The sequence below is a fragment of the Aedes aegypti genome, chromosome 2, assembly GCF_002204515.2.
Source record: "Aedes aegypti strain LVP_AGWG chromosome 2, AaegL5.0 Primary Assembly, whole genome shotgun sequence".
NCBI classification, from domain to species: domain Eukaryota; kingdom Metazoa; phylum Arthropoda; class Insecta; order Diptera; family Culicidae; genus Aedes; species Aedes aegypti.
The window spans coordinates 31,539,347-31,563,470 of record NC_035108.1 but is presented as its reverse complement, the minus strand read 5'-3'; the positions used below and the strand labels follow the sequence as shown (position 1 = coordinate 31,563,470).

At 40.9% G+C, this 24,124-nt stretch overlaps 1 protein-coding gene across 2 annotated transcripts in view; it reads left to right on the top strand.

The window, feature by feature from the left end:
• Positions 1-581: 581 nt before the first annotated feature.
• The window catches only part of LOC5574085 (trafficking protein particle complex subunit 11), a 38,933-nt gene continuing 15,390 nt past the window's right edge, over positions 582-24,124 (top strand). For both annotated transcript variants that reach the window (XM_021840441.1, XM_021840440.1), the window contains exons 1-2: positions 582-1,097; positions 13,504-14,524. In XM_021840441.1, the coding sequence (XP_021696133.1) occupies positions 955-1,097; positions 13,504-14,524 (1,164 nt within the window). In that variant the 5' untranslated portion in view covers positions 582-954. The remainder of the gene's footprint in view (positions 1,098-13,503; positions 14,525-24,124) is intronic.

Here is a 24,124-nt window from a genome sequence, read left to right as displayed (position 1 = left end):
TGAGAATCCAAATATAAACAGAATTGCTGCAAAACAACCACTTCCTTGTTGGCCTGCTGTTGACCGAAAGCTCAATAACGTCAAACAAACATCGATACATTTTCATTCTGAGGAAATCGACTTGTGTAAGATTGATTGTGCGTTGGTGTTCGTGGCAGTTTGCTTGGGGACCTCTATTGTGTGAATCATTTTTAAAGTGATTGTTTTGATAGTTTTGTTCAGTGGGTGGTGGATTGGGTGGTAAGCGAGAAATAGATGCCACGTGCTTTTACGAACTGTCACTGTACTGCAGCAATTTGCTCCCTAGGTGACACCACGGTAGAATTTACACTGGAATTTTGAATAAATTTGTTCCTGCTTAAACGTCTGTCTGCGATGACATATTGAATTTGATTGTTCCCATAATCGTGCATCATGAATAGTTTACTACTATTTTTCCATTTTCTCTATAATACTAGAGCATCACCCATCATTGCATACACCCTGGCCGAAATCTTTACACCCATTTTATTTCCACTGGCCGCGATGACAACATCTCACGCACACTAATGCACTTCCAACCCGTCGTCAATCGGGAACTGTCATCATCGTCGTCATTAGCTCATCATCTCGGGGTTTCTGTGCGAAAAATTTTGTCATCATCCGTGTTCCGCGACGATTGTCCGCAGGTTTTCCCATCGAATCCTCCCCCAGAATTCGATTCCGTTCGTTAGTTTCGTTTCCGCACCACAGTCCATTGGATTGATGTTCCCTGGGAGAGCGTGGAACGCGTCGCGAGTGAATTGTCGGTGATTATTTCGAGGGCTGGGGAAATCTGCATCGGGGCTTCGGGTTTGATAAGCGAGAAAGTAGTGTCATCATCAATCGGCAACCTTGGACGAGTAATTTTTAGGAGGAGCTAACCGTGCGACAGATCGGAGGCCGGAATCGTTCCGAAGAGAGAGGGAGGAAGTGATGACCCTGGATTCTAGCGTGCTGCCATCGGAGCTGGTCACAACTGCTCAGCCACTGGTTGGACTGTCCGGATTGGAAGTGCACCGAAATGCCACCCACAAAACCATTTGGGATGCGTTCCACAACACCAAGAAACCGGAGAGGTACGGATTTTAGGACTCTTTTTGTTGTCTATTTTCGTGAAAGTCTCTAAAAAGTCGATATTTTTGTTGGAAGTTCCCAAAGTTGAACCAAAATTGTCTTTAAAGTCACTATTTTCCTTCTCTTTGTTGTTAATTCTGATACAAAACTCATTATTCAAAATTCTTTACTACACGAAACAGTTCCCAAATTACTATTCCAAGTTTTTCTTCAAGAATTATTCCGACCTTTCCAGTAATTTATCTAGAAGATCTTCCAAAGATCCCTACAGTGTTCCACCAAGAACATCCCAATGCTTTAGGATTGAGGGATTACTCAGGAACCCATACAGCTTTCTTTATAGAGACTTGGTTTCTATATTAATGCAAGTCTCTAAAAAGTCTTAATTTTCAATGTAAGGTCTCTAAAGTATCTTTTTCAAACAAAATGGTCTCTAAAGTCACTATTTCCCCTTTTCTCCATGCAGTACATTCTGATGCATAATTCTAGAGGCTCCAGAGAAATCTGCAGAGAATCTTTCGTGATTATTCTTATATTTCTCGAGAAAAGACTTCACGAATTCTTTTAGTTTTCCAGAGATTCCTTTGAGAGTACTTTAAAGGGCTCCTCCACCCGAGCAAAAGAAAATAAATACTGAATACCAAATTGAGGTATTCCATACCAGATAATTTCCAATACTTACAACCTGAATGAGGTATGAATGAGCCCTGCATTAGTGGTAAAATACCTCAAATAATACCTTCTGCCTATTCTACAAATACCAAGCTGATAACTAGACCAGGTATTGTAATACCTAAATAATACGTGATGGATTTTCATATAAAAGTGATTTTTTTTTTCAAAAGTAGTTCAATACCTCCAGCAGTCCTCAATAACTATCGAATACCAAAATGAAGTATTTTTAATTGTTTTAAACATTTTTTCAAATACCATTATAATACCAAAATGAGGTATTGACAACTGAACAATACATAATTATGGTATGATACCAAAATATGGTATGCATAAATTATTGCGAGTTATTCTTTCTTCCTCTCGGGCAATCATTTCTTTAAAATCCTATAGTAAATTGTTTTATTTTTTTTTATTCATTAACCCTGTCAGTTACAAATCCTTTGATCAAGTCAAGGTAAAGATATAGAGATTTCCACAATTTGTCTCAGAAGTATTCCAAGGGATGTATAGAGCAATTTCTCCAGGATTTGCTCTAGGAAATGCAACGCAACGGCCTTCAATAATTTCCACAGGGATAACTCTGACAGTTTTCCCAGATCCTATTCCAAGATATCTTCCAGAGATTTTTCCATCGTTTTCCCCAGTAGTTACTCTAACAGGTCTTCTTCTTGCATCCTTGAATTGCTATTGCACTTATTGCAAACAATTCTCCAGAAATTTGTCATGTGAAATATCTATGGATTCTTCAAAATTAAATGCTATTAATTACTATGTCAATTATTTCGATCATGCCTACACAAATTTCTTCAGCGATTCATTTAATGTTGTTTTAGGCAGGGCTGGTAGCGGTCATAAAGCAAAATAATAATGACTAGTGACCAAAATGATCAAAAAAATGACCCAAAGGTGACTTCAAAACTACTAGTATCAGTCATAAATACTCTAGAAATGAAAAAACGTTCTATGTGTACATTTGTGTACGTTATTAGTTATATTATTTATATATTCTAAATTCATAGAATGTAGAGAATTTTCTTCTCTTTATTAACATATTTAGTCAGAACCTTTTATTTTCATCTCAAGGTCTCTATCCTTTCCTTCCTCGGTCATTTTGTTACTAAATGATGGTATTGATGGTAGTTTGTCTCGTAGTACTCTTCCAAACATTAAAGCTGATGGAGCAACTCCGGTGGTTGAATGTGGAGTCGAGTTGTACATCAAAAGATACATTCTCACAGGGTGTCCATCCATCCGGGAAAAGCGGGAAAAACCCGGGAATTCCAATTGACCGGGAAAAATACGGGAAATATCCGGGAAATTGTAGAACACACCGGGAAAAATATGTATTCCCAATATAAGATTATCAATTGATTTGCCACAATATACACGACTACCTGAAACTCAAACTTCGCATTACATATAACTATTTTTTGGAGAGATGGTTAGCGATTTCTTTTTTTTTTTTTAATAAACTAAATTTGTCGGTTTCTCAGAGAGATTTTTGCAATTTATACTCGTTTCTTGTTCGATGAATTAAAAATTTCTGATAGCAAAATATAGAGTCGATTTAAAGGAGATCATATGAAACGTCATTGAGATCCTTGAAAAATTTTAGGAGGGCATTTTTTATTCCCTACAATGTTCTTGTTGAAATCCTTAATAGAGTTTCATTGAGATTTATGGCGAGTTCTTAGTGAGATCAGTGCGGTAGTTCTTAGTGAGATCATGTAGATTTTATAACAGATCCTTGGCTGATTCATTTAAAATTCTTAGCAGATTCCAAGTGGTCGCCGGGAAGCTAATATAAAACAATTGTTGGTACATTTTCTTGGGGGAACTTGATGTTTCCCTACTGAAAGCCTATGTTAAAATAATTTAAGATTTTTAATTATTCCTGTTTGGCGGATTCTTGGAGATACTCATTCTTAGTTAGAATTTGTGTGAATTACTACCCTGACTAATACTTGATCTATGACAAAGGCCTTATAAGATCCTGAAGAGTCTTTGAACAGATAACTACATATTTGCAGCGAATTCTGGCAGCCATTTTCTTTTAGGAGATCTCTAATGAATTCATGGTGAGATACTTTAGCTACCCTTGGGCAATGAGTTCTAAGGCGTTCAAACTTAGCTCTTATGTAGGACTATGGTTAATTTTTAGATTTTTACCTAACAGAAAATAAATACCTAGTGGAAGATTATTATACCATGCTATTTATTTTTTCTTTTCACCAGATCCACAAATTTTAAGTAATTGTTTTTAGCAAACATTTGAATTGATCTATCTAAAATATCGAAGACCTGCCTGTGAATTCCGGCGAACAACGACTTTGAAGAGAAGAAATTTTCTTTCATTACTCACCATCAGGAAAATTTTCTTTTCTTCGAAAAAATACGCGCCGGAATTCGCCTACTGGTCTGAAAGTCATTTTTAATTTTTGAAGCTTGCTGTAAGGATCTTTAGTGTTGATCTTTTAGACTTTCCAATAAATCTTCCATATCTGTTTGTCCAAAACTCTTTCGAAATTCAAATCGGGACGGACCTGGTGTAGTGGTTAGAACACACGCCTCTCACGCCGAGGACCTGTTATCGAATCCCATCCCCGAGATAGTCACTAAAAATTCAGTGACGACTTCCTTCGGAAGGGAAGTAAAGCCGTTGGTCCCGAGATGAACTAGCCCAGGGCTAAAAATCTCGTTAATAAAGATAGAAAAAAAATCGATATTGTTTGGAACCCAAAGTATTTTAAAAATATCATTTAAAAAATCATAAATGACTTAAAGTGACTTGTATTTGCGACAGCTATGTTCTCTTCTTCATGAGTGGTTTTCTAACTATTATCAAGCTTAAAATAAGTATCAAAACTTTTATAATTTAAGCGCATCTTACTCCAGACTTCCAGAAGATTTGGCTGACGAAGAAAACAAATGGCCGAAAATTTGTAAATTTGCTTAGATCAAGTCCAGAATTCGAACACATGGTATGAAAAATAAACAATAAAGCTGCGAATGCTTTGCTTAATTCTGTAACATTCTAGAGCAAGGAGTTGCGGAATTTATCCCATTATTCTATCTGTTAGATTAGATTTTAATATTTGTTAAATTCTCTATTTCATTTTTTCCAATATATATGTTGATAAAATGGTATTGCTTATATTGTTCGTTTTGTTGAGGAATAGATTCTCATGCACATTTTGAACGTGGAAAAATAAATACTCACACGTCAGTTTCTATGGCACTTTCATAGAAGCACGCAACTTGCATTCAATGTACAATCCAACATAATGCGTTACATGTGCGTTACGTGTTAGTTTTGTTAGCTACGACGCCATCCAATATATGGCAAACATGGTGGGAGAATATTTTGGTGTGACAAAATTATTTCGGTGTGAGTCTATTAGAGGGCAAAATCCTCAATAAATTGTCAATTTTATACATAAAAAATGAAATGATATTCTAATGTGAAAAACAACTAATTTCAACACTTTTAAATTTTTCGTTTACGGCTAATCAGCTGAGTGGTCAGTCGTGTTACCCCAGGGGGCCGATATTATGGCCATATTTTGTTGCCTCTTATCGAACGCAAGCAGCGCTCACCAATACTATTACGCTATAAGCAATGCAGCTGGTGTGAATGTGGGAAAACGAACCTAGGCACACAAAATCTACGCATATTGTTCGTTATTATTTCCATATCGTAGCTCGCGGTTTAAAATAAAAGTAAGTTCCATATCTATTATCATGAAAATCACATTGAAGTGTTGTTTCCTTCTTTCGGTGTCTATTCTCATAATCATAAGAACAATTGTCACGATGATAACATTTCGCATCACGAGTTTCCAAATAATATCGATGCGCGGGATAGATGGCTAAATGCCATTGCGAACGCGGATTAAACCACTGATAAGTAAATCGAAGACTTTCATTGCACATTCTCACATACCAGCTTTGCGCAGTTTTTGTCTTGTGTGGTGCATTTTGTCCCATTTTCACTCATACGGAAGGTAAACATTCAACAAATATATGAGTGTGCGTGAGAATTTCAACTGGAGTATAAATTTATGCTCCCGATAAGAAGGCACCTGTCAAATACCATAGTGAAAAACTATGATGCCATCCCTCTGTGTTACCCCTACACCATAAGGTAATGCGCTCTCGGCTAGGCATTGCATTTACAATAGAAAGCGTATTGTTTGGATGGGCGTCTTTCTTCCGAGAGAGGTGCGCTTTGCGAAAAAGGACCACGTGATTATTGAGTTGACATCGAATTCAGATTGACTTCTGCGCCCATGAGTCCTTTCCTGGTGTAGGGGTAACGTGCCATATCTAGTGAACAGAGAGTCGTGAGTTCGATTCTCACCCAGAAGACGTGTAACTTTTTTGCAAATTTCACATCAATTGCGAATTATATGTAATGTTTAGTTTTACGGTAGCTGTTCAACAATTTTTAAGTTAAATAAAATACGTTAGTGCTGGTATATACTTTACTAACTAAGTTCTGGAAACTGTCATGCCGAAGGACCATGATGTAACCCGAATGAAAGTTTTAACCACCCGGGAAAAATCCGGGAATTGGAAAAATTATTTTGAATGGACACCCTGATTCTCAAATCCCACTTCCAATCGGAATATGGTGTTTCCTGACTGATCTGCAGAATTTTACTCAAGGCTCTCATTCACCATTCGCTTGAGGCCAGTACAGAGAAGTTTTAACTAATTCGATTCCAGATTCTGCTGCGAATTGATTTAATGTTTCGCTTATGAATTGTGGACCGTTATCAGTTCTCATCGACTCAGGAATTCCATACCGACAAAAGTATTCGTGAATAGCTTGTACCGTCAATGTAATTTCTCGCATAACTATCACTTCTACGAAGCGACTGAAGTAATCAACGAGCACCAACAAGTCCTGTCCTGATGGTAAAGGTCCCATAAAATCATCGGCTATGTGAGTCCACGATTTCTCAGGTATTCTTTGTACTTTGTCCGACCTTTTTATCCATATTCGGCCACCACACTTTTTGTCTCAATCGCCTCTTCATAACTACGATTCCAGGATATCCTTCATGAGCCAGGTGTAACACTTGATCAGGTTCTCGTCGATTTTAGACGTTCAATGTCTCGAGTTATGCATATTCTAGAAAAAAAAAAGTTGATAAGAGTGACCCTTATTGAGGTACAAATTTTGACTCAAACTTTTCTGTTTGATAAAATTTGTGGTCGCGTTTCTGCAATCTTTTAGAATACGTTATTTTCAAACACTTCGTCGAAGACTCTTGATCTAATTCTTTATTTGAGCTATGTAAATTGATTCTGAAAGCTTTAACTTAGGGTAGACCCGAAAAATCAGTTATTTTGGTCTAACTTTTTTTGTTTTCAGCTTTAAGTAAATGTACTTTTCAGATGGATTATTGAGGAAGTAATCACAGTCGACTCTCCATAACTCGATTTTCAAGGGACCATCGACTTATAGAATTATCAAGTTATAGAACATACCGATAACAAAAATTTCAAAATCGAAGGCTCAAATTTCTATATTTCCTATACTTTTATGATCACTTCTGCAAGCAGACAATATCATTTTGTTGATAGCATTTTGAAAAAATATCTTTGGACACTTTTTTTAATATTCGAAAAATCCCTCATTTTTACTAATTTTTTTTTTATTTTTAAGTTTTTAAATTTTTATTACAACTTGCAAGTCCTTTATTCACTGCCAAACCAGAAATGGTCCATGTCTTCCTGTATAAAAATGTGTTTTAGATGGATATCGAGTTATGGAGGGAAATTTTCCTCCCACGTGGCATCGACTAGCGGAGACATCGAGTTATAGAAACATCGACTTATGGAGAGCATGATGCATGGGAATTTGAAGGGATCGCAAAATCCATCGAGTTATAGAATATATCGAGTTATAGAACATCGAGTTGTGGAGAGTCGACTGTATACACATTTTTTTGAACATTGCAAGTTTGCAATTCCTGTGATTTTGTAGTTAATTGCAAATTTAAGTAAAAACCTATGAAATCATTAGATGCAGAAAGCAACTTTTGCTGTAAAAACTGTGAGTCGTCATTTTTGTAAATTTAAGAAATTCACTTCAAAAATAGACTTAAAAAACTAGAAAAAAAAACTAGCTCACAAGATTTTAAACCTATTGGCGAGCTTGAAATTTTGTTTGGAATTTCCTTTGAGGATTTCCTTTATTTTCAGATTTTCTTGGAATTACCTTCGGAATTGCTTTGGTTTTACTTCGGAATTTCCTATGGAATTATCTTCAGAATTTCCTTGTGGTATTTCTTCCGAAATTCCTTAAGAATTTCCTTTTTTTTTGAATTTCCATTGAAATTTTTTTAAATCTCGATTACTTTTTCAAATCGACGTAAGTAACTTTTATACGGTTTTGAGAAAATTAATTAGGAAAAATCACAATCTATCTTCTAAAACTGTTTTAAAATGAATCACCTTTTAAACATTTTTTTGCCGTGTACTTCGCTCAAATTTTGCATACACTCAGCTCACGTTCAAAAACTAGGTAGTTTCTATTATTTCCCACAAAAATAATTATAAGAAAATGATAAGCCGTTTCATTCAGTTACTTTCGACGTTTTTCTACCAGTGTAAAATCGGCTCAAGTAGTGTTTTGTTTTGATTCGTGGTTAAGTCACTTTGTCTCTCCATACAGCGGGGCGGCGAAAGTAGTGGTTAGGTTGCGAAAGTTGAAAATATTACTTTCGTCGTTTTGTAAATCCGGAAATTAAACGTTCTAAAAGTGAAAAGTTGAGTTGGTACAGAGCGGTACGTGTAGAATTCCGCCTGCTTAACACGTAGGATCGATAAAGTAAGTTTGTATACTTTTTTGACTTGAGTCTGTATGAATAAGTTTTCGAGAAATGTATTTTTTCGGAATTTCCTTTGAAATTTCTTTTAGAATTTTCTTCGGAATTTCCTTCTGGAATTTCATCCAACATTTCCTCTGGAATTTATTGTTCGAAATTTACTTTTTAATTTCGTAATTTCGTACGGAAATTCATTTAGAATTTCGTACGAAATTCTCTTTGAAATTTCCTTCGGATTTTTATTCGGATTTTTTTTTTTTATATAATTTCTTAGAATTATCTTCGAAAAATCCTTTAAAATTTTCTTTGGAATTCTCTCCGGAATTTCCTTCGAACGTTCTTTCAGAATTTTCTTTGAAATTTGCCCTACAGAATTTTCCCTGAATTCCTTTTGGAATTTCTTCGGAATTTCCTTTAGAAATTCCATTAAAATTTCCTTTGGAATTTCCATTAAAATTTCCTTTGGAATTTCCATTTAAATTTCCTAAGGAATTTTCTTCGGAATTTACTTTGAAAAACTTCTTTTAGAAGTTCCATTGATATTTTCTTTGTAAATTCCTTTATTCTTCTTCTTTCTGGCGTTACGTCCCAACTGGGACAAAGCCTGCTTTTCAGATTAGTGTTCTTATGAGCACTTCCACAGTTATTAACTGAGAGCTTTCTTTGCCGATTGACCATTTTTGCATGTGCATATCGTGTGGCAGGTACGAAGATACTCTATGCCCTGGGAATCGAGAAAATTTCCATTACGAAAAGATCCTCGACCAGCGGGATTCGAACCCACGACCCTCAGCATGGTCATGCTGAATAGCTGCGCGTTTACCGCTACAGCTATCTGGGCCCCTAAATTCCTTTATTATTTTTTTCGAAATTTTCTTTGGGATTTCTTTCGGAATTTCCTTTGAAATTTCCCTCGCAATTTCCTTGAGAATTTCCTTCTGGAATGTCCTCTGGAATTTCTTTCAGAATTTTCTCTGGAATTTCCGTTGAAATTAACAGAGTAATTTCCTTTGAATTGAATTTTCTTTTGAATTTCCCTTGAAGATTTATTTTAGAATTACCTTCGGAATTTCTTGGAATTACCTTCCGAATTGCTTTGGTATTTACTTAAAATTTTAATATATATTCCTAAGAAAATTTTAATGGTGATTCCGCAGGAAATGCCGAAGAAAATTTCAAAAGAAATGCCGAAGAAAATGCCAATGGAAATTCCAAAGGGAAATCCAAAGAAAAAAATCCGAACGAAATTATGGAAGTTCCAAAAGAGTTCCTGAATTCCTGAAATTGCAAAAAAAAAAAATGAAGGCAATTCCGATGGAAGTTCTCAACGAAGTTCAAATGAAAATGCCAAAGTAAAATCCAGAGGAAATTCCGAGAAAAAAATCTAAAAGGAATTACGAAGGGTGTTTCGAATTCCGATAGAAATGCCTAAGGAAATTCCGAAGAAAATTACAAAGTGAATTCCGAAAAAAAAATCCGATGGAAATTCCAAAAGAATTTCTATGGAAATGCCAAAAGAAATTCCAAAAGAAATTTCGAACAAAATTCTGAGGTAAATTCTAAATAAATTTCGAAGTAAATTCCAAAGACATTTTTATGAAAATTCCACAGAAATTTCGAAGAAACTTTTAAAAGAAATTCCGATGGAAGTCCCAAAGGAAATTTCAAAGAATAATTCTGAAGTAAGTTTCGAAGGAAATTCCAAAGGCTAAAGAAGTTCCTAAGAAAATTACGAAAGAAATTTAAAAGGACAATCTGATAGAAATTTAAAAGGTATTGTCTGTTTCATTCACAACAAAACGCGCCGCCAACTTTAGAACAGACTGAAAAAAATCATCGCCAGCAAACCAATCAAAGCAGGTGCTTTGCTTTTGTGTTGGCAAGACTAGGGAAACGTCAAATGCCAGAAAATAAATCAAAGGAGGTGATTTGCCATTGTGTTGGTAAGACTGGTGTAACGTCAAATTCACAGCGGTTGCTTGGCTGGCGACGATTTTGGCGACGGTTTCACCGGCGACGATTACAAATCGTCGCGTCCGATAGGGTGCAAAATTTACAATAATTCAGAAAGAAATACAAAAAGAAATTCTAACAGCAAAGGCAAATCCTAATTCAACCAAAAATCCAAAAGAAATTGCGATGGAAATGCCGAAGGAAAATCCAAAGGAAATTTCAAAGATATGTCCAAAGGCAATTACTAAAAAAAAATCACAGGTAATTCCGAACCAGAAAGAAACTACAAAGAAAATTTAAAAAAAAAATCTAAACGAAATTCCAAAAAAAATTCTGAAGGAAATTCCAATGAAAATCCCAAAGAATATTTCAAAGAAAATTCTGAAGGATATTTCAAAGAAAATTCTTAAAGAAATTCCGAAGAAAGTTCCAAAGAACATTTCGAATGGAATTCCAAATGAAATTCTAAAATAAATTCCACGGAAAATACCGAACGAATGTCTAAAGGAAACTTCGAAAGAAATTTCACAGGGAACTTCGAAGGAAACAACAAAGGAAGTCACAATTCCGAAGAAACATACCGGAAGAACATTCCGAAAGAATTTCCTGCGGCAACTTCCTGGAAAAAATTCCTTTAAAAGCTTACGGAGGTATCTCATGGATACACTACCAAACGGAACTGCTGGAGAAACTACACGGAAGAACTTTCTGATGGAACCACCAGTACGTACTTTTTCCGATAAACATCTGGAAGTGGAGGGTTTTAGAAAAAAAAATCTTCCTAGAGGAACTTCCGGAGCTGTAAGATTGCGGCAACGCGGCGAAGTTGGTCAAAAATCGAACTTCGCACGTTGGTTCATCCATTTTCAGTCGCGAAGCAGTATATCCAGTGTGAATGGGCTTCGTGATACAGTGCTTGTATCTCATGATACAACTCCGTAGTCTGAACAAGGCACTAGTGAAATTTCTGATTAAAATCTTGATAGGATGTTGAGAGACATTCCTCCAGAATTTTCTACAAGAAATTGCTCAGCACTTCAACGCTACTTTCTTTCGCAATTTCAACAGGAAACAGGATTTCCTCCAGCTAATTTTCCAGTTATTGTTCCACTAATTTCTCCAGTATGAAGGAGATCGCAGCAAGCCACGCTCGCGGAAGGTTGTGTTTTGGATCTACTGTCATGTTTTTTTTTTTTTTCGTCTCCGTGCATCATATAAATTCGGCGGATGCAATCGCAAGTTGGCCGCAATCGTTTTAAATTTGTCGAATTGTTTTTCGTGACAGTGAAAAAGTGGAAATCTTCTTTCGGCGTGAAATTGTTGCTCTTGCGCGTTTTGAATGTTGTTCAGTTTCGCGTTGAAAAAATAAAATCGAGTGCATTCAGTTTCTGAACCTGGGAAAACAAATACGTTTCAACTTGGATCAAGAGTGGGGTGGACCGGCGTCGCGGCGTGGGATTAAGTAACTTTTTTTGCAAGCATTTGGTGAGTCCGTTCCTTTTAAACAGAATACCCGAATTTGTTTTAGATGTAACGGTTTCGTGATCAGATTTTCGCGATTCGGAATGCGACATGTTTCTGCGGTTGTCCCGGGTGTTTTTTCTCTCGCTTATTTGAAGTGCGGCAATTTACTCGTTTCAACCGGTCGCTTATCGTGGAATAGGCTATGCATTGTGAGTGCATTTTGGTCGGTTATATGTTCATTCAAATGACAGCTCCATGGGAATCATAACAAAGTTTTTTTTTCTTATTTAGATGACCCTGGAGGGATCTATCCTGCTTTTTACTAGGTAGAAAGCGGATCGTTATTACCGTTGAACGCGTAATCGACTATTTTGACGTGAAACAACATTCTTTATACTGTAAATCAAACATTTGTCCTCTTTTGATAGCCGGCATTCAAGAGATTAAGTCAAAAACAATTAAACAAAAACTACTTTAGGTCTATCGCTAGCTTTTCAGGCGAATCCTGATGACCTAATACACCTCCCAACCCCCAACTCCGTAGTACTTATGAGGGTGTCGTTGAGTCGGAGGCCTCTCATTAAGTAAGTGCTACATCAACATTTCCTTCCCCAATCCCAAGTTACGGTAAAGAAGGGCGTGGCCGGGAATAGCAATATTCATGGTTTTGGTATTCTTATTTTAGATTGGATGAAGGCTTATTCCCTAGCCTTGGTCCTGAAGGCATTCTAGATGAGATTATCAAAAGAAAAAAAAACATGAATGTTGCTAGTATCCAATCTACGAAGTATACCGTAACTACGCTAACGCTAACGCTAACTAATTTCTCCAGTATGAACAGGAGTCCTTCCAAGAAAACCAACCAGAAGAAATTCGTTTAAAGATGTTTCCAGCTATTCTCCCAGTCATTTCAATAAAGATTTCTTCAAAAATTCATGCACAGTTTTTTTCTAGAAATTGCTCAACATTTTTCGTCAGTGTTGTTCAGACCTTTTTCTTATAATTATTCCCAGACCTTTTTCTTATAATTATTCCCAGACCTTTTTCTTATAACAGATCCCGGTATTTTTTTTAATGAAAACTTTAAAAAAAATGCTCTATTGACCGACCATTTATATTTCACAAAACATACTTATGTCGTTTTCGTTTTTAGGAACTGGGTCGGTGATCAAGACATAAACAAACAAACGTCAAGCAAATTGTAGTTCGGTCGAACCTGAATCGGGTTGGGGTTGGAACTGTGATTCAGAACGGGTTGCGCCAGTTCCAACCTAGGTTTAAAAACGAATTCGACATTACAATACACGGGTTCTATTAAAACATGTCTTAACCAAACCAACAAACTGAATCCCGATATTTGATTATTTTTTTCTCGATAGCCTAATGCTCTTACTTTAAAGGCAGTCGCTACCAGCCTTGGGATTTGGGAAAACATGGGAACATTCATATTAACTCTTGAATATTGATTTCATTTCAGCGAGTCGATCCAGTACAAACTGCTTCCGGTGAACTATGAGTTTCCGGTTTCGAAACCGAAGCGACAGTCCTACGAATGGTACCATCCCAAAGGGATCCTCAAACGGAATTGGATGCTGAAGCATCTTCACGTTCTTCCAGCCGTGGTGGTTCTCTTTCAAGATTTAGAATGGAACGACCCGCAGTGGAGCGAAAAGCAGCGGGATTGCGCTTCCATGATCCAATCGATGAAGAATTCCCTCCAAGGTCGTCACACTCGGCTGGTGGTGGTTTTGCTTCAGAAGGGTTCCTCACTGCCACAAGGTAGCGATGACCTCTTGGCCTCCGAACGGGCTGCCCATCTGACGAACAATTGCGACATCAACGCCAAAATGCTCTTTGTGCTCACACACAACGACCACCTGATGGGCCAGATTATGCGATTGCAGTCCGCCTTCCTGGAGCTGGCCCAATCCTGCTACACGCAAATCATGAAGCAAATCCGCTCGCACAGGGATCAGCTCACCGAGAACCACAAGATGCTCAAGATAAGGCATCTGTTCAAGTTGGGATTCATCTCGGAGCTCAAACTTGATCAGCTGAATGCCCTGAAACACTACCGCCAAACCTACGCCAATCTGGACGAGCTGCGGATCGTCGATACCAATTGTCTCGAAGTTAAAACCATCGCCGGGTTCGTCAACTACAAAATCTGTCGGCTGTACTTCAAGGTGAACGCCCCGAAGGATTCGATTTCCCACTTCAAAACCCACATCAACAAGTACCGCAGCCGGACCGGATTCAAGGAACTGGTGTTCGAGCACTGGGCCTGGCTCAGCGTGCAGTACAGTGCGTTCGGGGAGCTGTTCTGCGAAGCGGTCAAGAACGGGCTGGCTCCGCTGCAGACGCAACACCCGGGGATCTACTTCCACAAGGCGGCCGAATACATCGGCAAGCGGAAGGAAGCGTTTCTGCAGTGCACGGCACTGGGGCCACCGCCGATCGGGGGTGGCGACGGGCAACCGGCGGGACCGGATGGCAAGGTGAGTGGCTATCTCTGTGTTTGTACGGGATTTGACGAGGGTTTTGCTCCTGCAGTTTCAACGCGCTTGAAAAATTCCTCAGAGAATACTTTCGTAGATTACGCTAGAAATTCCTTCGGAGATTTCTTTAGAATTTCTTTCAACAATTATTCAATGAATTGCTTTAAGCATTCCTGCATAAATGTTTTTAGAACTCCCTCCAAGACTTCCTCAAGGAATGTCTTGAGGACTATCTCCAGAAATGTCTTCAAGACTTACTCCAGGTATGTCTTTAGGACTTCATCCAGGAATAACTTCAGAACTTCCTCCAGAAATGACTTCAAGGCTTTCCGCAGGAATGTCATCAGGACTTCATACAGGAATGTCTTCAGGTCTTCCTCCAGGAATGTCTTCAGAACTTTTTCCTGGGATGTCTTCAGGACTTCCACTAAGAGTGTCATCAAGACTTCCTCCAGGATTGTTTTCAAGACTTGCTCCATGAATGTCTTCAGGACTTCTTCCAAGAATGTCTTCAGGACTTCCTCCAAGAATGTCTTCAAGACTAGCTCCAAGAATGTTTTTAGGACTTGAAGAATGTTTTGAGGACAAAGGATGTCTTCAGGATTCCTGGAGAATGTCTTCAAGACTTCCTCCAGATATGTCAGAGGACTTACTTTGGCTATGTCTTCAGGACTTCATCCAGGAATGCCCTCAAGACTACTTCCGGAAATGTCTTCAGATTTTTCTCTAGGAATATCTTCAGGACTGTCTTCTGAACTTTCTCCAGGAATGCCTTTAGGACTATTTCCAGTAATGTCTTTAGGAATTCCTCTATGAATGTCCTCAGGACTTCCTCTAGGTATGTCTTCAGGACTACCTCCAGGAATAACTTCAGAACTTCCTCCAGAAGTCTCTTCAGGACTTCCTCGAGGAATGATTTCAGGACTTCTTCCAGGAATGTCTTCAGGACTTCATCCACGAATATCTTCAGGACTATCTCCAGGAATATCTCCAGGACTTCTGTTTGCTGGTTCGTGTTGCCAGGCGTAACATCCTCCCACGCGTTGAAATGGGTCATTTCAAGAACTTGGCTCTTGCGAATCTACCTCGGTGTCTAAGGGAAGTAGACAGATTTTCTTAACCGCTCGCGTTGTTTTTGTCCCATTTGGTAATAGCAGGCCAACCACTCGTGTGTGGCCGTCCTTTCCTGGAATCAGCTCAGTGATACGAGCCAACATCCATTGAAGCGGCGGAACGTTCTCGTCGATGATCAGCACTAGCGCGCCAACCTTGAAAGTGGTGACCTTGAAGTCCTTCTGGCGCTGTTGAAGCTCGTGAAGATAGTGGGTCATCCAAAGGTTCCAGAATTTTTGCTTCAGATCTTGCAGGAACTGCCACTTGGAGAGTCGACCAGGAGGAATCTTCTTGTACGATGGTTCGGCGATTGCTTGGAACTCCCGGCCGATCAGGAAATGGGCAGGAGTTATAGCCCGAACGTCGTTCGGGTCGTCCGAGACAGGAGTCAGTGGTCGGGAGTTTAAAAGAGCCTCTATCTGCGCAAGTACGGTAGTAAACTGTTCAAACGAGAGATTGTGCTCGGCAAGGACTCTCTTGAGGTGTAGTTTGACAGACTTGACACCCGCTTCCCAAATTCCGCCGAAATGTGGGCTTCGGGGCGGGATGAAGGACCACTTTATTCCTCGCTGCGTACAGAATACGTCTAAGCCGCGTCGATGTTGCTCATCACGAAACAACTGGGCGAGAAGCTGCAATTCATTGTTGGCACCGGCGAAATTTGTCGCATTGTCGGAGTAGAGGTTCTCTACAAGACCCCGACGACTGACGAATCGTTGCAGGGCTCCAAGGAAGGCTTCAGAAGTCAAGTCTGACACGGCTTCTAGATGAAGTGCACGGGTAGCCATGCAAACAAATACGCAGACGTACCCCTTTATCGTCTGGGCGCTACGTAGTTTATGGCTTGAACGTATCTTGAATGGACCGGCAAAGTCGAGTCCAGTGCGTGTGAACGGAAATGAAGGTCGGACTCGGTAATCGGGTAGGTCACCCATCAGCTGGGTGGCCTTTGTTGGTTTCGAACGATAGCAGGAAATGCACTGATGCACAACCTTCCGGATAATGTTCTTCGCTCGCAGAGGCCAGTATTGCTGTCTAACTATGGCTAGTAGACCTCGCTGACCAACGTGAAGGTTATTTTGGTGCAGGTATTGAATCAGGGTAACAGTCAGTGGATGTTTTTCGGGTAGTAGAGCAGGATGTTTGTGATCATACGGAATTTGAGCATTTGATAAACGACCACCGACCCGAAGCACGCCATCGTTCAGATCGACGAAAGGATGCAAGTTGCCGAACGGTAACTTCGAGTCCGAAGATTTCATTCGTATAAGCTTCAGTTCTCCAGCAAATCCTTCAGCTTGCACTAGCTTCACGATTAGAGTGGATGATCGCAACATCTCATCAGTAGTCGGCAAGCCCTTTGTGAGCTGCTTTCTTCCACTTCGCACGTAGTCGCAGAAGCGCACAACGTAGGCCATTGCGCGCTGGATGATCGGGAAACGGCTGATTCTATCGAAAAGAGGAAGTCGATCTTCCCTGGTCACTGCAACTAGCACTATCTTCTTCACTTCTGGTATTTCTTCGTCCGCTATTGGTGGCGGCTCATCGATGACAGGATCGGCTGCATGTAGCGTCGGTGGTCCAGTCCACCACAAAGAATGAGATTCCATGTTCTTCGGTGCAATTCCTCGGGAGACGCAGTCAGCGGGGTTCTCTTTCGACGGGATGTATTTCCAGGAGAAGTTTTCGGTTGAATGTTGTATTTCGCGTACTCGATTGCCGACGTATATCGCCAGCTCTTCGGGTGCCTTGCGGATCCAGCACAAGACAATTTGAGAGTCACTCCATAAATTCACACTATCAAATCGGACTTCGAATGCTTCTAATATCTTCACCACCAATCGCGACAGCAACACTGCGGCCAACAGCTCCGCGCGTGGAGTGGTGATCTTCTTCTGCTTCTCCTTTTTTCGTGGTAACACTCTTGACTTACTGCATACTAGCTTCAATTCTGCTGTGCCGTCACTTCGCTTCAATCGAGTATATATACAGGCGCCGTATGCGAGATCCGACGCATCTGCAAACCCGTGAAGTTCGATGCCGCAGTTGTCTTCACACAGGATCCATCGTGGAATTTTTACGTTTTTCAAGCAGCGCAGCTGTTGTGAGTAGTCTAGCCACAGCTGCGCCATATCTTGTGGAACCGGTTGGTCCCACTCCAAATTCAACGACCACAGCTCACGCATAATCAGCTTAGCTGCAGTAACCGCCGGACCTACGAAGCCCAACGGGTCGAATATCTTCGCAATTTGACTCAGGATCGTTCGTTTCGTGTGGATGACGTTCTCGCTGACTTGTTGAGTTGGAAATACGATTGTAAACTGATCATCCACAGGATTCCAGGCCACGCCTAGAGTTCTCATAGTTACGTTGATGCTGGGATCCTCGATGTCGATGCTGCGTTCCCGCTGCTCGTCGGGAACATCCGCCAACAGTTCACAGGAATTCGACGCAAACTTGTGTACGCTGAAACATCCCTTCTCTAGAAGACCGACAATCTGGTTCTTCAACTCAATCGCTGTCGGTAGAGTGTTGGCTCCTACTAAAACATCGTCCATGTAGCAGGATTTCTTGATCGCATGTGCTGCCAGCGGATACTGGTCTCCTTCATCTTCGGCCAGCTGGCGGAGAGACATCGTCGCAAGGAACGAGGACGAAGCGAGTCCGTACGTCACAGTTTGTAAGTCGTACGTCTTCACGGGATCGTTATTGGTTTGTCTCCACAAGATTCTCTGATAGCGTCGGTCATCTTCGTGTACACCGACTTGCCGATACATTTTAGGAATGTCGGCTGTAAAGGCAAATCGGTAGGAGCGAAAATTCAAAAGAATTGATACCAAATCGTTCTGTACGATTGGTCCGATCATCTGCGTTTGGTTTATGGAGACACCTGAGTCCGACGCAGCAGAGCCGTCGAAAACCACACGTAGTTTTGTAGAGGTACTAGTGGGCTTCAGTACGTAGTGATGTGGGAGATAGAAAGCCTGATCACCAGGCGTCGGGTTCTCGATCATGTGATTCGTAGTCTTTCAGAAATGCATTGTACTGCTCTTTCAGCTTCGGAGTTGCTTCCAGGCGCCTCTCCAACCCGTGGAACCGCTTCTCAGCCATACGTCTGGAATCTCCCAGCTGGGTTTTCTTCTCATTGAACGGCAGACGCACCGAATATCTGCCTTCGTCGGTGCGCTCGTGTGTCTCCTTGAAATGTTGTACACACTCCTCTTCCACCGTCGGATTAGACTGCTGGACCTCTCCGAACGATTCGATTTCCCAGAACCTACGCACCACTGAGTCAAGGTTCTCATCCAACGTAGTAGTGCAAAACGAATGGACAACCTGGTCATCTTCGGTTGAAACAGGACCACTCAGTACCCAGCCAAACTGGGTTTCTTGCAATAAAGCCGAACTTCTTGGTAGTTGAATTCGACCAGACATCAACATCTCGAAAAACACATCTGCTCCCAACAACATGTTCACTTTGTCAGGAACGTAGAACCCGGGATCGGCGAGCTCAATGCCGTTCGGCAAGTCCAGAGTTGCAATATTCACCTTACTTGTAGGCAATAGTCCGGTGATTTTTGGAACCACCAGCAGTTCCAAGCATACCGTGTAATCCGTTACACGCGACGTCACTTGGGTGTGGATCTTGAGACGAACTTTAGTGTGGGTATCGTTCAAGCAGCTGATGTTCACATTCGTTGGTTCCTTTTTCAGTGCCAGAAGAGTCGCGAAATGCTCCGTTACGAAGCTCGTATGCGACCCGGAGTCGAGTAGCACTCGACAGGGATACTGGCGACCACTCTTGCCATAGACGAGGACAACAGCGGTAGACAGGAGAATCTGCTTTCCCCTGTTCTTCGGCTGCGTGCAGAAGTTGGATTGTTGTTCAACCTGTAACGCAGTTACAAGCGGTGAGCTCTTGGTTGGATGTTCAGGTTCCTTCGTTGGTAGCTCCGGCTTCGTTGCGGACGTTGGTGCGTGTTCGGATTTCTTCGTACCATCATCTTCAGGATGCAGCAGGGTGTGGTGAGATTTCCGACATTTCTTGCACGTGTTTTTCGATGAGCAATTGATCGTTCTGTGCCCCTTCTGAAGACAATTGAAGCAGGCCCGAGGCGTCGCAGTGTATTGTACTTCTCAGACAAACTTACGCTTTTGAACGCTTCACACCGCCACAGCTCGTGAGTTTCCGAACATTGTGGACACCTTTCAGATGTAGCGACTAGGGTACTCGCTTTCCCCTTCATATCTGGAACGTTTCGTACGGGTTTCTGAATCTTGGGTAGTTGCTTAACAACGGACTGGATTTTTTCTAGTACCTTACACCTCTCGCGCAAAAACTCAAGAGTGTCGTTGTAACCTGGTAATTCATCGTCGATACTGTTCAATTCCCAGGCCTTTCGAGTTTCCTGATCCAGTTTGGAAGCGATACGATTGATCAACATGCATTCTCCTAACCCCTCCACGGGAAGACCGAGGTTTTTCAGAGCGTCAACGTTTTTCGTGCATGTGTCAATGAGTTTTCGAAGATCAGGGGCGTTTTCGTTTGCTAATTTCGGAAGATTAAAAAGCGCATCAATGTGGGTGGGGATTGCTCATCAAACCTTCCGGTCCGCCTCATAGTTACGTACTATTTGGTGCTGGGTGTAGTTCTTGTTTTTCCAGCTGTATTGAAAAGCATGAGCCATAGTCTTTGACATACAATCGGATCTATCTTTAGCAGAAAAGAACCGAAATGTCTATCGACGACCGGTGATTGCTAGCAGATATAGTGGAGAGCTTGTCTTGAAACGTTCATCGCTTCAAGCTAGTTGAAAAACTGAATACACTGATTGCCTGTCGATCAGAGCCGAACTAGGCATAGATCGTATATACATCTGAATCTACATGTGTCCGATGTATTACTTCGTTCCAGGTGGGAGTTATCTGATATGTGAATATGGTACCATAACAGAATTTTCCATCTGAACGAAGTGATAAATCATAATATTCCGCAAACTGTATCACACATCTACAGAATGTATTGCGTGAAGTTAAGACACAGCAGAGTATTGGGTACATAGGACCAAGTCCCTGCCGGGTGGCGCGAAACTGATGAGCGATAGACAATAGAATCAACAACACTGCCATAAGGGATAGTAAGCATGTGACTATTGTCGAAACTATGATTAGGAGGCAAATCAACATCCCAAGATCAAATTTTTGTTACAACCCAATGTAGGTATTATTAAATTAGGCTGTAGGAAATGATAAATAATCTGATCACTAAGGAACCTTGCAACAGGTAATAAATGCTCGTAGTCTGTTTTCTTCGAATACACATGTATAAATTGTTAAAATTGCCGAATCATACGCGGAATTTATTAAACGGATCATGAAATTAGGATTGAAATCATAATGATGATAGATTATCAACTTTCCTTTCGTCTTGCTATTTATTACCGTTAGAATCACCAAACTGATTGGTTTCCCACTACTTACACCAATACAACAGCACGAAAACTGAAGTATTATAATCGCGCGTTGGAACTTTCAATATCCATATATTACATCAATAGTGAATTCTTGTATGTAGCCAGTATAAATAACAGAATCATCAACTTCTTGAACATTCTTTAACTGAAAACAGGATGCTTGTTTTATCAAACATGCTCAATCTGCACCTAAAATCTCGGATCCAAATAGTTTTCTAAATAAAAATTGTGTCTAAATAAAACGTGTAGGCCAACACAACATAATTGAGTAGGAGTTTACAAGTTACTTAGCACATGAAAAGCAGTTTAAATTAATCTATTACTAGATCAACACTAATGCTCACATTTTTATATTCTCATTTCATCATGGTCCTCATTGCTCGAGCGGAGACGAACACCCTGGAGATGGAAAAAAATCGACAGCGCTACGATAAGGAAACGTAACAGATGAGAAACTATCGATACATTTATCAATTATAAAACCCCGTTTTAATGCTAACACTTTGTTTCTGTTTTTTCTGTTTTTTTCGTTTCAGCAATCAAATAACCGAACCAACTCTACTATCTTTTCATTTCTTCTTCGTTATACTTATAGTCCTTCTGGCACTGAACCGAGTGGTGCGCCTTCCGCTTTCTTACTGGTGCTGTTTTTCCTGTACATTTGGCATAGTGTCGGAGGTGGTGTACTGTATTTGCTATACAACGCGCTACTTTCGATATTGTGCTTGGCGTGTGGGGAAGCAGTACTAGTGGTGAAGCGGAGGGCGCCATTCGGTTTAGTGCCAGAGGGACTATATCTATTTAATGTATCTGAAGCTTGTGGGACCGCTTTAATTCCGGCGCCTGCTTGTGGAAGATCCCGGTGTGCTAAACGGTATAGGACATGTTAACGGGGGAGGCTTGGTAGGTCCTCACCCAGCCCGTGTCTAGATGGGCGGATAATTGTCTGCCAGGGTGTGGATTGAGCAATTACAATTACAATTAAAAAGCGCATCAATGTGTTTGTCGATAATGAGCCTTTTGTCTTCGAAACGATCAATCAACATCTGCCAGGCCACATCGTAATCATTATTATTGATGATTTCTTGGTCGATAATACCTGCGGCCTTTCCTACTAACGAATTACGAAGATGGTACAATTTTATGGCTGGAGATTCGGTGCTGTACCGCTTCATAATCGTCTCGAACATCGAACGGAAGGCAAACCAGTTCTCATAGGTTCCATCGAATGTGGGCAGTGGAACCTTCAACGGTGGTACGTGGAACGGGGTATCAGCAGCCGCGGTCAAGGAACTCGGTACTGGCTGGAAGGCCGACACGGCTGGAGCTTCATCTTCTTTTTTGATGTTGTCGTCGATCAATTTAGAAAGAAAAATGAATAACTCACCGTATCGCTGCTCAAACGTAACGTAATCTACCTCTGCCTCCTCTCGTACCTCGTCACCAACGTCCGCTTCGAAAACACGCTGGTGGAGCTGAGTATACTCAGCAAACGCGTTCTCAACGGTTTTCAGCTGCAACTGCAAGAACTGCTTGCACCTCAGGTTCGGATTTGGAGCTTCTTCACTTGACTCCAAGCTCGCACGCACTCTCAGCAACTTGCTTTTGACCGAATTCAATCGGATCTTCATCACTTTTAATTCTTCCTCCGTTTTCTTCATGGCTTCTTTTGCTTTCATTTTCAATTTTTGTGCACTCACTGACGGGGTTTTTTCTTCGGCATTGGTGTATCACACGACATTCACTACCGATTTGAGTCTGTACATCATTGTTCTTATTTCACTTGTGCCCGAAAACCGCACCCAAACGGTACATTCACAAAGCACACCGTGGTGTCGTGGCTCCGTCAAGAGCAATCACCAATACAACTGAATCCACTAAAATCACACTTGATCCGGCTGCACTGTTGCCGTCGCACTTGTATAGCGGTCTCTTTCCACACAGATGTGGAGCGGTTTCAGCATCATAGGTTGATGCTTTGGATTTTTTGACGTGGGATTAGGTATCCCACAACAGGAATTCACAAACACAACGATCGAATTCAACCACGTTGAATTTTCCGAAGTCAACCACAATCGGTGGTGGCTCCGCCGTTCGAGCGACAACTTCAACAAATCACTTCGAATTCGGCCCCACGGGGCGTCCTCTTTTCGAATCACACTGCACAGTGATCACTCGGATATTTTCTCTCCCCTCACGCCGAGCGTTCAAACTTCAAAATGGCGTCGTTTGAGAATGCTGTCTGCCGTTTTTCACTGCGCAATTGCGTCACTTTTTGCGGTCACGATTCACAAGTACACCAGTCGGGTGTACTTTTCACAGTTTCGTATCACTACGATTCACTCGAATTCCAACTTTTCCGCGCGATAAGTTGGTCAAAATGTCCGGAACAGGCACAATCCGGTTCGAAGGACCAAAAATGTGCTGTTCGGCTAAACAAAATGGACTGTATACGGGCGAAATAAAACTCGCGTCTGCTCTTGGAACAGTCAAGCTCATAACTAACTTTATTTTAGAAACATTACAATGGTATGGGTATGGATCAAAGTGAAACAGTATTCATGGTGTGTTCATCTCGGGAGGTGGGCTTGTTTGCTGGTTCGTGTTGCCAGGCGTAACAACTTCCTCCAGGAATGTATTGAGGACTTCCTCCAGGTATGTCTTCAGGACTTCATCCAGGTATGTCTGCAGGACTTCCTCCCGGACTTTCTCCAGGAATATCTTCAGCACTTCCTTTAAGAATGTCTTCAGGACTACCTCCAGGAATATCCTCAAGACTTCCCCCAGGAATGTCTTCAGGACTTCCTCCAGGAATGTACTCAGGACTTCCTTCAGGATTTTTTTCTATGCAATCCATCAGGGATAGCTCTGGAAATTCTTTCAGAGATTTCTCTAGAAATTCGTTTGAGGATTCCTCCGGAATTTTTTTCAGGGATTCATCTAGGAATCCCTTTAGGAATTCCTCCAATAATTCTTTCTAAAATTCCGATTGCTCCAGGAATTCATTCATGGA